At 39.4% G+C, this 15,280-nt stretch overlaps 1 protein-coding gene across 2 annotated transcripts in view; it reads right to left on the reverse strand.

Annotated features, from left to right (window-relative positions):
• The window catches only part of LOC309556100 (cadherin-7-like), a 299,042-nt gene that overhangs the window by 46,934 nt on the left and 236,828 nt on the right, over positions 1–15,280 (reverse strand). For both annotated transcript variants that reach the window (XM_082258423.1, XM_082258422.1), the window contains 2 exons: positions 7,895–8,148; positions 1,215–1,351 (listed from right to left, as the gene is read on the reverse strand). In XM_082258423.1, coding sequence (XP_082114549.1) covers positions 1,215–1,351; positions 7,895–8,148 — 391 coding nt within the window. The remainder of the gene's footprint in view (positions 1–1,214; positions 1,352–7,894; positions 8,149–15,280) is intronic.

Consider the following 15,280-nt stretch of genomic DNA (forward strand, 5'->3'; position numbering starts at 1 on the left):
ATAAATGTATCCTAAATGCCCCTTTGGTAAAAAAATAAATAAATAAATAAATAGTCTGAGCTTAAAAGCCTCCCAAAAGTCCCCACACCCCTCTCTCTCTTGTAGGAAGCTTTTACACTCAGACAGTTTTTTTTACCAGTCAAGTTGGTATCATATTTTCAAGGTTTCTTTTTTTTTTGTATCATGATATATTAGTGGTGACACCCACTCACATAATAAGGTCAGGGCACATTTAATGGAGTGGATTCCCCCAACCATTCAATATATAGCACATTCACCTAGGAGCAAGAGGGTCGCTGGTTCCAATCCCAACCACGACACTACCTGCCCGGAGTTTGCATGTTCTCCCTGTGCCTGCATGGGTTTCCTCCGGGAACTCCGGTTTCCTCCCACACTCCAAAGACATGCTGGTAGGGTAATTGGATTCTGTATAATAAAAAAGCCCTACTGTGTATGTATGTGAGTTAGGGACCTTAGATTGTAAGCTCCTTGAGGGCAGGGACTGATGTGAATGTGCAATGTATATATAAAGTGCTGCATAAATTGACAGCTCTATATAAGTACCTGAAATAAATAAATTTACAGCATGCCTTGAATGTAACTGTTTTAGTAAACAGTTAAATTCATGAGTTTAGTTCCAGTACAAAAACTTTCAATTTAACCTTTCCTTTTTCATTACATACCTTCTAAAGCATCAATGGGCCTCTAGCCTTCTCTATGCAATGCCCACAGATCACAGCTGATAGGAGCCGTCAAGAGGATACTGTATATGAAAACATCACAGCAACCTGCATCAGTGCCCTCAGACCACAATAAAGCAGTGTGATGGCTCTTGGGAAAAGTTATACAAATATAAAAATGCTTTTATGTGTGGGTATCAATTCAGAGGAGTAGGTGTTCCTAGGCAGAATGCATTTGTATGTAGACTGCCCTAAGTATCTCCCACATGTAATGCTGAGTCTCATTGACTGAAACAAACTAAAAGCCAATGAATGAAACAGTAAGTGGGGGCAGAAAAGGGCTAGACGATGCTAGATATCCATCAGCCAGGAAAAAAAAAGCAAGCTCTGTCTGAATTTCTGCAATTTCTAAGGTACTTTGTGAGAAGCTTATATCAGAGTAAACAATTTCATTACAAAAGAGGAGTTTTTACAAAGGTGCAAGACTCAAGGTAAAACTGGAGTTTATCCATAAAGTTAGAAATATTCACTTACGGCTCTCGATTGCTAGTACAGTGATGTTATGAACAGCATTGGTCTCTCTGTCCAAAGGTTTTGCTATTGTAATAACCCCACTGTTGGCATCGATGTTGAAATATCTCTCCAAATCTGTATTCCGATCAATTGAATACCTGTAAAGGAAGATGTACATGTTTTCTTTAGATATTTGAAGTAATTTGCTGTTAATATACAGTGGAGATTAAATCAAGTAGACATCTCAGAAAACAAATATTGTGTAACAGCCCTGCTTACTTCACAAGTGGCTACCTAGAGTATTTCTTTCTTGGCAATCGTTCACTCAAAAGATTGATGATTGATGGGTATAATGTAAGCTTCAGCTTTCCTCAAATACCTTGCCACAGTGGAGAACAGCTGAAGCAGTGAATTGCTTTTATGATTACAAGTCAGGAGTTTTCGGTTCTGAACTCCCACAGATTAGATCTGTAAGTTCATACATCTGTCATGCCTTTTGTCAATAATGCAAGATTTTTTTTAGCCAAGTGATCAAATCGGAGGTGCTTTCAAGGCATAATCAGAACCTCTTAAAGAGAATGTATAGTGGATTTGTAAATTTTGCCATTCTTTATATATTTGTTTTTTGATGAAAACATTATAAACCTATTTTCCCTTTTTATAAGTCATGTAAATACGAAAAATTGCATATAAATATGGTGTGTCTCCTTCTGAGAATGTACATAGAGCTTTGGTCTCCTTTTAATGTATAGCTATGTATCCCTGTCAGCTTTGCTGAAAGAATCCCATTGTTTACTGAACTGAAGTGAACGAGCTATTAGAGCAGTGATTTATTTGCCCTTTATCATACAGCTTAGTCTGTAGTATCAGCTAGGCAGGCTGAGACTCAAGGCAAGCATCTTTGGAAACAAGGCCCAGCTCCAAACATGGCATAGACCAGTGATGGTGAACCTTGGCACCCCAGATGTTTTGGATATACATTTCCCATGATGCTTATGCAATCTGCAGTGTAGTTGAGCATCATGGGAAATGTAGTTCCAAAACATCTGGGGGGCCAAGGTTTGCCATCACTGACCTAGACAGTACTTTTACACAAACTCTACTTCTCTATTTTTGTCCAATTTCTTCTTCATATTAGACCCTGGCATTCTATACAGATGTTAAGTACTGCGGCAAAGTGGCTCGATTCCGTCCAGCGACGTAGACCTAGGACTCCTCCCCTTGTGGGCGGCGCTCACGTGCCGCCAGAGGCTCGCTCCCACTGTATTCAGTCACAGCGGGAGTCGGGCCAGGGGAGGAGCAGCGGCGATCGCCGCCGCTCTTCCCCGATCATCGGGGAATCGAGTTTGGAGATCCGCCCGCTTGTGTAAACAAAGCGGGCGGATCTCCTAAGTGACAAACAGTGACAGATTGCAGGGTTCAGCATAGCTGAACATGCGATCTGTCCCTGTGTCACTCAGTCACCTCCCCCCACACACGTCAGTAAGCACCAGGCATACATTAACCCCCCCCTCCAATAAAATTAACCCCTTCCCTGCCAGTGTCATTTTTACAGTAACAGTGCATATTTATAGCACTGATTACTGTAGTAATGTCACTGGTACCCCCAAAAGTGTCAAAAATGTCAGTCAAGGGTCTTATCTGTCCGCCACAATGTCGTAGTCCCGCAAAAAAATCGCAGATCGCCGCCATTACTCGTTAAAAAAAACCACCAAAAATGACAGAAATCTTTCCCTTAGTTAGTAAACGCAATAACTTTTGCGCAAACCAATCAAAATATGTTTATTGTGATTTTTTTTACCAAACATAGGTAGCAGAAAACAAATTGGCCAAAAATTTTAAAAAAATTTGATTTTTACATTTTTTTGGGGGGGAATTTCATATAAAAAAATGTGAAAAATATTGTTATTTTTTCAAAATTTACGCTATTTTTTTGTTTATAGCGCAAAAAGTTAAAATCGCACAGGTGATCAAATAAAACCAAAAGAAGGCTCTGTTTGTGGGGAAAAAAGGACGTAAATTGCGTTTGGGTACGACGTTGCACGACCACGCAATTGTCAGTTAAAGTCGCACAGTGCCGAATCACAAAAAGTGGCCTGGACGTAAGACAGCAAAATCCTCCGGTGGTAAAGTGGTTTTAAAGAAAGGGATTTGCATTGGAATAAGGTTGGTCTAAGGCAGGGGTCTTCAAACTAAGGCCCTCCAGTTGTTCAGGAACTAAAATTCCCATCATGCCTAGTCATGTCTGTGAATATCAGAGTTTTACAATGCCTCGTGGGATGTGTAGTTCCACAACAGCTGGAGGGCCGTAGTTTGAGGATCCCTGGTCTAAGGTTAAATAGTTTTTAAAATAGGACATATTTTCCTTTATTCTGCAGGTTTCTGGCTTCCTAATATTACATATATGGATTGTTTTTATTACTATGCAATATATGATACATTATGCTACAGTGTGCTTGTTCATGCATGCTAGTTACATTTCAGCTACACAAACGCTGCCTATGAACATATGTGATTAGAAATACAATCTACCACATCCACAGGGAAGGAAAAGAATAAGCAAACAGCTGGAGAGCTACCTCAAAATGAATATTTTGCATCTTCAATTTCCCTACTAATTGCTTTGTTCATTATACTGTCAAGTTTTGCGCTGTGTCACATAGTTAAAACAAAAGATAATATATGGCGATTTCACACTGTGTGGAAGGTTTACACAGTTGCTGCCTTTCTCAATTTCACATGTCAATGTGTCTGCCATTTTGTATGAAGATGCAAGTGTTCCACAATGAGAAATAATTTAATTTTCTCCATGAGCACATGATCAATGAGGCAAAAATGAAAGTTTTTAATGTGGAACTTGGGTTGTGACCTAAATGTAAAAGCATGAGCAATGACTACAATTAAACTGACTACAAAAGACAGATTTTCTTACATTTCTGTTTTTTCACTTTTCTAATAGATTGAATACCATATCCTACACCAGTTTATTACATACAATCCCCTATCTTTCTGTAATTAAATCAAGATATAAAAAATATATTACTCATGCTTATCACAGGAACCGAAGAGGACACATTAAGAAACGGTGATTTTTGATTGGTTTCTTTGGGCTACAGGCTTTTCAGTAAATGTTATGTTTGCAGATACTAGTGGTGGCTTAGTTTTCATAAGTTCTTTAATAATTAAAGATCATATTGAATAACGAATAATGGTCATATAACCTCTTTACCTTCTATCATAAGTTTTACAGGTTCAGGAAATTAAAAGACAGTATTAAATAAATACAACTCAATTGTGAATCATGATTGGTGGGTGCAATGATAATTTTTTAATTATAATGCATAATCTAAACCTGTATAAAACTCCTTAGTGGACTTTCAATAAACACTGCATGGAATAATTCAGTATAAAGTGCAGTAATTAGGCCTCATGCACACTTTTTAGTGTTTGCTCAGCTCATCTTAACTCCTTTTCTCCTGGGAGGAAAAAAGCTGTTTAAAACACTGTAAAAGCAGTGTTTTTCACACGTGTTTAGGCACTTTTTCTCATTTGGCAATAATGTATACTATTGCTTAGAATATTTATTTAATATACCACACATAAAAATTTACAAGATGAAAAAATGAACTCCAAAAGTCTGTAAATGTGCAGTTTTCTTTTCTGTCCAGTGCACATGAGGTCTTAATTTCAAAAGTTCAAAGCATTTAAAGTGATTGTAAAGGTATATATATATATATATATATATAATAAACAAGCAAAAAATTTGGGGGAGCATACCCATGTATTTCTAAAGCTGGTGCAGCTATGAACCAAAAGACATGTATATTAAAAAAGAATAGCGCACACATGCAAAAGAAATTACCAAATTTGAAGACAATCCATAAATAAAAATGGGGATTTGGTCCCACCATATGGCCATATAGTGCTCAAGCCCACCACTACGTCAAAGTACCCCATTATCAGTGGGTCCTACACTATCCATGAAAAAGAGATGAATCCAGCCTTTCCAACCCTTGGAGACAACACTTCTTGCTGGGAAAGATGCACTACAGGGGACTCCTCCTATATCCACTTGATAGTGGACACTGATGGAGTACAAGTGTGTGTGGGGGGTGGGGTGGGTTGCTCAACCTCGGTAGTCTGGTCAGACCAAATACATAATAAACAAGCAAAAAATTTGGGGGAGCATACCCATGTGTTTCTAAAGCTGGTGCAGCTATGAACCAAAAGACATGTATATTAAAAAAAATAGCGCACACATGCAAAAGAAATTACCAAATTTGAAGAATTGCACAGAGCAGCCGCGAACCTCCTCTTTTTTGGTCCCCTGCTATAACTCCTGCCCCTTCCCTCTCCTCTGTGCCTTGTGCATGCTCACTGGCTTTGATTGACAGCACTGGAAGTCAGGGGCTCCCGGTGCCCAAGCAAAGCCAATGAGACCCAGAAGTGAGGGGATAGAAGAGTTGCCGATGTGCACGGCACTGGATTGAATGAGGGCTCAGGTAAGTAAAAGGGGGTTGAGAGGGGATGCTGACCCTAATTTTTTTTACCTTAATGAAAAGAATGCATTAAGGTAAAAAATGTTTAGGTTTTACAACCACTTTAACCTTTGTGCTGCTAATGCTGTGTTCCATATGATATTACCTTTAAAGAGGTAAAAACAAGCTCACAGAAACTTTTGTGAACTTGATTTAAAATTGCACAACCATTCCCTGGCTAGAATATAGAAGTGATCTGGACAGATGTAAAGCCATCCGGTCACTTATGTAGGATGGTGATGTGCACCCCTCCACACTACCCACATGGTCTCAGAGCTATCCTGAAGGGAGCTCACCATGACTAGGAATGCAATATAGGTGGAAATCTATTCACCAATTCCCCTCTGGAATGAACCTGGAAGTGCTCACTACACAAGTAAACAGTGATCAGGTAACACATTTTAACTATAACCCCTCATGCAGGAATTCAAGGAATTTGAGGGCCATTGTTTAGACTTAACATTAAATTGACGAGCTGTAAAGGGTTTTAAAGTGTCAGTTATATACATTTTAGAGTGTTATTATTTCTTGCTATTTTCTGGGCTCACAAAATGTTAAGGCTTCCCAGGTATGGCATCTGTTTGTCTTTAAAATTTTACCAAAAATGGGAATTATATTATGCTTGTGTACAATCAAATTAGTTTTAGTGTATTTTTTAACTGAAAACATATACGTTTTTAAAAACAATTGCACATTTATCATGCATTTAACATCTTTTTATTATGAAGATTTTCTTCTTTCAGAAAAATTATAAAGGGGAAATCAATAAAGCACTAACAACACTTTTCTGGTGGTATGGCCCTTTAAAATGGCCTGAGCCAGATAAAAAAAAGATCTACCTAAAGGTTTATAGAACAAAGTCTGGACAGCCGCACTCCAATGCAAATGTTTATTGAAAAGAGGATTAATTACCACAGCATACAGAGGTACAGGTCAAAGACATCTGACATGTTTTAATGACAGCTGATCATTTGAAATAAACAGCAGCCGGCAATCAGCTTTTTTTTCTCCTCACACTGTGTGAGGAGAAAAAAAATGATCGCCGGCTGCTGTCAGAGGGACATTGGTCCCAAAGAGCAGAGGGCAAATTGTGCCCACCAGTGCCACCTACCAGTGCCCACAAGTGCCCATCAGTGTCACCTACCAGTGCCCACCAGTGTCACCTACCAGTGCCCACAAATGCCCACCTACCAATGCCCACCAGCGCCACCTACCAGTGTCCACCAGTCCCACCTACCAGTGCCACCTATCAGTGCCAATCAGTGCCCCATCATAAGTGGCACCTACCAGTGCCTATCATTGCCCATCAGTCCCACCCATCAGTGCCACCTATTAGTGCCCATCAGTGCCCGTGAGTGCTGTCTATTAGTGCCCTTCAGCTTCATCCAACCAGTGCCATTCAGTGCTGCCCATCAGTGCCACCCGTCAGTGCCACCTATAAGGTGCTGCCTTATCAGTGCCACCTTATCAGTGTCCCTCAGTGCTGCCTTATCAGTGTCCACCAGTGTCACCTATCATTGCCCACCAGTGCAGCCTATCAGTGCCCATCAGTGCAGCCTATCAGTCTAACTATAAATTGGAGATAAATATCCACAATTCTAGCAGCGCAAAATTCCTACATATATATATAAAGTGCATACATATAAAATATATATATAAATCTCCTGTGCATATAAAGTGCTTAAGTGAAAAGGAATCACCATATCAGGGCCCATCAGTGCCACCTCATCAGCACACATCAATGAAGGAGAAAAATTACCTGTTTGCAAAATTTTATAACAAACTATAAAAACTGTTTTTTTTTTTTTTTATTATTCCAAAATTTTCAGCCTTTTTTTTTTTTTGTTCAGCAAAAAATAAAAACCCCACTAGTGATTAAACACCACCAAAAGAAAGCTTCATTTGCTTAAAAAAAATGATAAAGATTTAAATATGGTACAGAGTTGCATGACTGCGCAATTTTCATTCAAAGTGCGACAGCGCTGAAAGCTGAAAATTGGCCTGGGCAGGAGGGGGGTTTAAGTGCCCTGTAGGCAAGTGGTTAAGATACATTTTAAAGACTTTACTTCTATATGTTTTATTATTATTTTTTATAATTAAAGCTACATTACAACTGAAAGTGTTTCTTGGCTGTTATATAGCAAACAAAATGAAAAACAATACCTCACAGGGCTGTTTGTTGAATCTGGGTCATGTGCCATCACAGTTCCAATGCTACTGCCTAGCTTCGCTGATTCGGATTCCACCATTGTATAAAAGGCTTGAGAAAATACAGGAGGTTCATCCACATCTTCCACAGTAATTTTCACTGTTGTTGTATCCATGAATGGACCCACACTAAGAAATCGATTGTCCACGTGTTTGTTTGCTGCTTCTATCCTCAATGTATAGATGGTCTTTGTTTCATAATCCAGTTCCTAAGAAAAATATTTAAATATAACAATATCATGTGCTCTAGATTTGCCCATTTTAATTATTTTATAATTTTACAAATTCTAAGTGCAAAAGGCAAGGGGAATAAGGGAAATAGGTAAAGTACATGTAAAATCTCACATAGGTCTCTGCATGTTAAAGTGGTTGTAAAGTGGTTTCATCTAAATGCATTACTCGCATTAAGATAAAAACCTTCTGTGTGCAGCAGCCCTCCTCACCCTCCCTCCCCCCTAATACAAACCTGAGCCCATCTCTATCTAGTGATGTTTTGGCTGCCCGAGACTCTCCCTCCTCATTGGCTGAGATGGCAGCATGACGCCATTGGCTCCTGCTGCTGTCAATCAAATTCAGTGAGCCAATGAGGAGAGAGAGGGGGTGGGGCCGAGCCATACCTCTGTGTCTGAATGGACACAGGGAGCTGCGGCTCAGCTCAGGTGCCCCCATAGCAAGTTGCTTGCAGTGGGGGCACTCAGCAGGAGGGAGGGGCCAGGCACAACGAAGAAGGACACGAGAAGAGAAGGATTTGGGCTGCTCTGTGCAAATCCACTGCACAGGGCAGATAAGTATAACATGTTTGTTATTTTTACCAAAAAAAAACAAAAACAAAGACTTTACAATCGCTTTAATTTAATTTCTAAAGTTGTTTTATAAAACTATTTCAATAATTTTAAATCTGTAGCTTTCAAGAAAACAGTCACTGGTGATTTTGTCAGGATAGACCTTGTACAGGCAATACTGGTGATTCACTGTTGTCACTATCAGGAAATCTGCTCTGAGAAATTATATGCAGCAGTTTCTGGAGTGCATACATATAGACAGGAAGTTGCTGCAAAGATACTGCAGAAAATCAAAAGTACTGAGATGCAACAAAGTAAAACCTAAATAAATTTAAAAACAGTAATTTATTTAAAACATAAAAACATGACAACCATTTCTGCTACACAATGCTTATGCAAACAAAATGCCATTAACCAAGGGTTTACATGTAATTTAACTCCTCTGTATTTCATTAGACTCGTTACCCTAAAGATGGCTTGAAACATTTTGTGATTGGCATGGCTTAAAGTACTTAAAATATATGTCTCTATGCATTACACTAGATTTTGTCAAATGGTTATTGGGCATTCCGAAGAATACATAAAAACCAAAGTTAAAGTACAGCAAAGTGTGCTTAACTACGATATAAAATATGAATGTCATGATAAAACATTATGTTAGGGCATGTCCTGACCTCAGACGAAGATGAATGCTTAGATCCAGAGCTCCAGCCGACCGAGGAATAAAATCCACTGTATAGCGGAGACCTTCAGCTGCCAGACATGAGGAAAGATAACCAGACCCGGTCCCCATCACGATCGCGCTCCCCATGGGCACTCAGTTGAGCTGGCAGATCCCCAAGATCTTCAGAACAGGGACTCACAGCATGGCTGCCTCCTCCACACAGGCCTCACAAGCGCCCTCACTAGAGTCACAAAGATGTAGGTGCCGGTAAGAGACCTCCCACCCCCTGCAGCCATGAGCCAACACTCCACACTGAGTCTACGTGATCTGCAGCCTTTTCATCAGCCATCACTGACCTCCGTAATGAGCTTCATGAGATAACAAATTGTATACATGAAGTATAAACAATCACTACACGACATGAGGATCTTATTGAACAGATACACACCACCCAGGATTTACAGGCTATACAGCTAAGAGAGCTACCAAGGCACATTGAGGATCTAGATAACTGGGAAAGCAGTATTAATCTGAGGGTCCGCGGTATCCCTCGGTCCATTGAAAATGATCAAATCACCCAGACAGTAACCGCCATATTTGATGACCTACTAGATAAGCCTGCAATAATGCCCGATAGAAATGGAGAGCATTCACCGAACACTACGCCCTAATGATATGGACACTGACCCCCCAAGAGACATAATTTGTTGTCTCACAAGTTTTCACATTAAGGAGGAGATCCTCAGAAAAGCTCAAAATTGAATACATATCACATTTGAATCAACAGATATAAAGATATACCGAGATCTATCTAGTATAACCCTGCAACACCGCAAAGACCTCCGACCACTGCTGGAAGTCTTACGAACAAGTGGAATCTCTTGTTCTAGAAATCTAGTGAAATTTCCCTTTTGCCTATCTGTCTCGACAGCTGGTAGGAGAGCCTTGCTTAAAGTCCCAGACGACCTTCCCCAGTTCTGTGAGCGCCTTGACATTCCATTAGTACAAGTACCTGATTGGTATAGTGAATTTCGTACACCTTTGTAAACAAGAGATCACTATGGAGATGACCAGATGGAAGTACAATCCCACCGCCAACGTTGCCAAAGATCCCCACAAAATGCCTAGAGTTTGCAGATCCCTGCAGGTTGTCAGTCCTATTGCTTCTCCAGTTCATTGGAGACCAAGACATGTTGCGTAAATACAGATTCTCCCTGTAAGCATAATTTTAAGATATAAAGTTCACAACAATGTCTAAATTCCATGACCTACCTTACATTCACCTACTCCCAGTTAGTATTAAACATATGAAAGTACAAACTGCCTGATCTAGCCACCACATGGTACTGAGGTACTTGGAACAAAAATATACCCTCAAAACCTCCCCAAAAAGGACAGTAAAGGCACATCCACTAAAGAATGAAAAGCCGGGAGACCTTACAAAACGATGCAAGAGAATTACCTCATGAGACAATGATTCACATGTGCATACACAAATGAAAATGGGCTCCACTACAATCAAAACCAGTCCAAGCCCAAAATATGCACCTGAAAAGTTCCAACTGAAATATACCCAACCTTCACCTCTCTAGTCATAGGATCACATGGTCTGAGCTGATACCAGGATCCCCAGAATCTGTGTACAGTCAAGAGAACAACTATGTTTCGAATGAAACAGAGCTATCCCTCACACTCTTCTACCTTCTTACCTTCTTACCTGAGCTAATACTGACAAGAGACTTTAACTTCCAGGTAGATAAAAGAATCCATACCATCCCCACATGTTGATCCATAAAGACTGCTGCCTGGCCTGACAGGAGGAAGACTCCTAGTTGGGATGATTAAAATTGGTTGGCTACCATAGGTTTATTACTAATTATCAACTTTTATTATGAGCAGATGGACACAAACAGCCAAAAAGATTTTATATATAGATGACAAACAGGTTTTCTTTGTTTAAACATTTTCTGTCACCCGTTTATTGTTACTTATGGCATGGTATTATAGACTAGCTGACAGAAGAGCAGGGGAGATTTAAAAATATGTTAAGATATGATATAATATATATAATTACTTTTTGTCTGAATGTTAGGAAGAAATAAAAAAGTCTTAACCATGACATTATTGTCAGCAGTGGCTGATCTAATTTAACTTGAGGAGCTCCTCCTCAGACATCCTGACTATCTTCTAATGCAAAATAGCTCCATTCTATAAGTACATCCTCTAACTGAATGCTACTATTACAAGACAAACTTCTACCCTGCTTTCCTCCATGGTTTATCCTCACTCTGAGTCAACCCCATTAGTTAACCAATCCGAAGCTAAACTGATCAATACCTACAGTTACAGGTATCATTCTAATAATAATTTTGTTTCTTGGTTTACAGCGAATATATAAAATGTTCCTTATATTCTATAAGACTACTAGTAAAGACACTTATACAAACCTCTTCCTTTAAACAGTTGTTTGGGTCATTTTACGGTCCATGATAGGATCCCTACCTACAGTTAATGACTTAATGCAGACCATGTTAGACAATCATTAAACTCATATCTCCAAAAAGGAACTCTAGCTACCATCCTACACCCTAAGCAGCTAAAGATCTCCATATTCCTTAACATACTCATACCCTCTATTAGGCCTATGCTACCATCTCAAACTACATACAGGTTATTTCACACCACCCCACAGTGAATAACTTCATCACAACTATAGAAGTTACCTTACAAATATGGATCTGCTGATACTTCCCGGAACCACCTCTCTCCGCTTTAAGGTAGCTGGTTCCTCCTAGCCTCCCTGAAAAACCCCACCTTTTTCCAGACCCCTGTCCCCCTCCCTTTAAAATCTCCTCCTCACCCATAAATTCTATGATTCCCCTCACATCCCTTTAATACCATTTCAGCTCCAAATACAGAGTTCTTCCATCTCCGATCTAACACTATTTAACCTTACATTGGATAAGACCTAAAGGAACTGCTTACTTATTCATTCTCCCCACTTCCCTAACCAACACTATACCTTGCATACATAGAAACATAGAAACATAGAATGTGTCGTCAGATAAGAACCATTTGGCCCATCTAGTCTGCCCAATATATCTGAATCCTATGAATAGTCCCTGGCCCTATCTTATATGAAGGATAGCCTTATGCCTATCCCATGCATGCTTAAACTCCTTCACTGTATGGTCAGCTACCACTTCTGCAGGAAGGTTATTCCATGCATCCACTACTCTCTCAGTAAAGTAATACTTCCTCATATTACTTTTAAACCTTTGCCCCTCTAATTTAAAACTGTGTCCTCTTGTGGTAGTTTTTCTTCTTTTAAATATGCTCTCCTCCTTTACCGAGTTGATTCCCTTTATGTATTTAAAAGTTTCTATCATATCCCCTCTGTCTCTTCTTTCTTCCAAGCTATACATGTTAAGGTCCTTTAACCTTTCCTGGTAAGTTTTTTCCTGCAATCCATGTACTAGTTTAGTAGCTCTTCTCTGAACTCTCTCTAGAGTATCTATATCCTTCTGGAGATATGGCCTCCAGCACTGCGCACAATACTCCAAGTGAGGTCTCACCAGTGTTCTGTACAGCGGCATAAGCACTTCTCTCTTTCTACTGCTTATACCTCTCCCTATACATCCAAGCATTCTGCTGGCATTTCGTGCTGCTCTATTACATTGTCTTCCCACCTTTAAGTCTTCTGAAATAATTACTCCTAAATCCCTTTCCTCAGATACTGAGGTCAGGACTGTGTCAAATATTCTATATTCTGCCCTTGGGTTTTTACGCCCCAGGTGCATTATCTTGCACTTATCCACATTAAATTTCAGTTGCCAGAGTTCTGACCATTCTTCTAGTTTTCCTAAATCCTTTTCCATTTGGCGTTTCCCTCCAGGAACATCAACCCTGTTACATATCTTTGTGTCATCAGCAAAAAGACAAACCTTACCATCGAGGCCTTTTGCAATATCACTTATGAAGATATTAAACAAAATTGGTCCCAGTACAGATCCCTGAGGTACCCCACTGGTACAATGACCTTGTTCTGAATGTTCTCCATTGACTACAACCCTCTGTTGTCTGTCACTCAGCCACTGCCTAATCCACTCAACAATATGGGAGTCCATGCTCAATGACTGCAGTTTATTGATAAGTCTTCTATGTGGGACAGTGTCAAAAGCCTTACTAAAATCTAGATATGCAATGTCTACTGCACCTCCACCGTCTATTATTTTAGTCACCCAGTCAAAAAAATCTATAAAATTTGTTTGACATGATCTCCCTGAAGTAAACCCATGTTGTTTTTCATCTTGCAATCCATGGGATTTAAGATGTTCCACAATCCTATCCTTTAATAGGGTTTCCATTAATTTGCCTACTATTGATGTCAGACTCACTGGTCTATAGTTGCTCGATTCCTCCCTACTACCTTTCTTGTGAATGGGCACACGACATTTGCCAATTTCCAATCTTCCGGGACGACTCCTGTTACTAATGATTGGTTAAATAAATCTTTTAATGGTTTTGCCAGCTCACCACTAAGCTCTTTTAATAATTTTTGGTGTATCTCATCAGGACCCTGTGACTTATTTGTCTTCACTTTAGACAGCAATCTTAGAACGTCTTCCTCTGTAAAGACACATGCATCAAACGATTCATTAGTCATCCTTTCAAGTGGAGGTCCTTCTCCTTCTTTTTCTTCTGTAAAAACTGAACAGAAGTATTCATTAAGGCAGACGGCTAGCCCTTTATTCTCTTCTACATACCTTCCGTTCTTTGTTTTTAATTTAGTTATTCCTTGTTTTAATTTCCTTTTTTCATTTATATATCTGAAGAATGTCTTATCCCCCTTTTTCATAGACTGAGCTAGTTTTTCTTCTGCCTGCGCTTTAGAAGTTCTTATAATTTGCTTGGCCTATTTCTGCCTAATCTTGTAGATTTCCTTATCTTCATTGCTCTGGGTTTTTTATAATTACAAAATGCTAGCTTTTTATTTTTAATGATTTGGGCCACTTCTGCTGAGTACCACAATGGTCTCTTCCTTTTTTTGCTTTTACTGACAAATCTAATGCAATTTTCTGTTGCCTTCAATAATGCACCTTTTAAGTAGTCCCATTTCTCCTGGACTCCATGTAATCCGTTCCAGTCTGATAAGGACTCATTTATGACTAATTTCATTTTTGAAAAGTCTGTTTTTCTAAAATCTAAAACTTTTGTTTTTGTGTGGTGTGACTCTTTCACAGTTCTTATATTAAACCACACTGACTGGTGATCACTAGATCCCAAGGTTTCGCCTACAATGACATCATATACCGAATCCCCATTTGTGAATATCAAATCCAAAATGGCCTCCCTCCGGGTTGGATCCTCAACCACTTGTTGCAGAGACAACCCCAGTAGGGGATTTAGAATATCTGTACTCCTGGTAGAACTTGCTATTTTGGTTTTCCAGTTTATATCTGGAAGATTGAAATCTCCCATAATGATAACTTCTCCTTTCATTGTCATTTTAGCTATTTCTTCAACTAGTAGATCATCTAGTTCTTTAACTTGACCAGGTGGTCTATATATCACACCTACACGAGTTACTGCAAGATTAGCAAACTGCAACGTAACCCAAACTGACTCTATGTTGGCCTCACCAACTTGTATTAGGTTAGATTTAATGCTATCTTCAACATACAGGGCCACTCCTCCTCCTTTCTTGCCTTCTCTGTCTCTTCTGTATAAAGAGTACCCTGGTATGGTTATGTCCCAGTCATTTCTTTCATTAAACCATGTCTCCGTAACAGCCACTAAATCTACATTCTCAGATGCCATTATTGACCCAAGTTCATTGATTTTTTTACCTAAACTGCGAGCATTTGTAGACAGGACTCTGAGCTTATCATTTCT

This window comes from Pelophylax lessonae (genome assembly GCF_965119305.1).
Source record: "Pelophylax lessonae genome assembly, chromosome: 5".
NCBI lineage: Eukaryota > Metazoa > Chordata > Amphibia > Anura > Ranidae > Pelophylax > Pelophylax lessonae.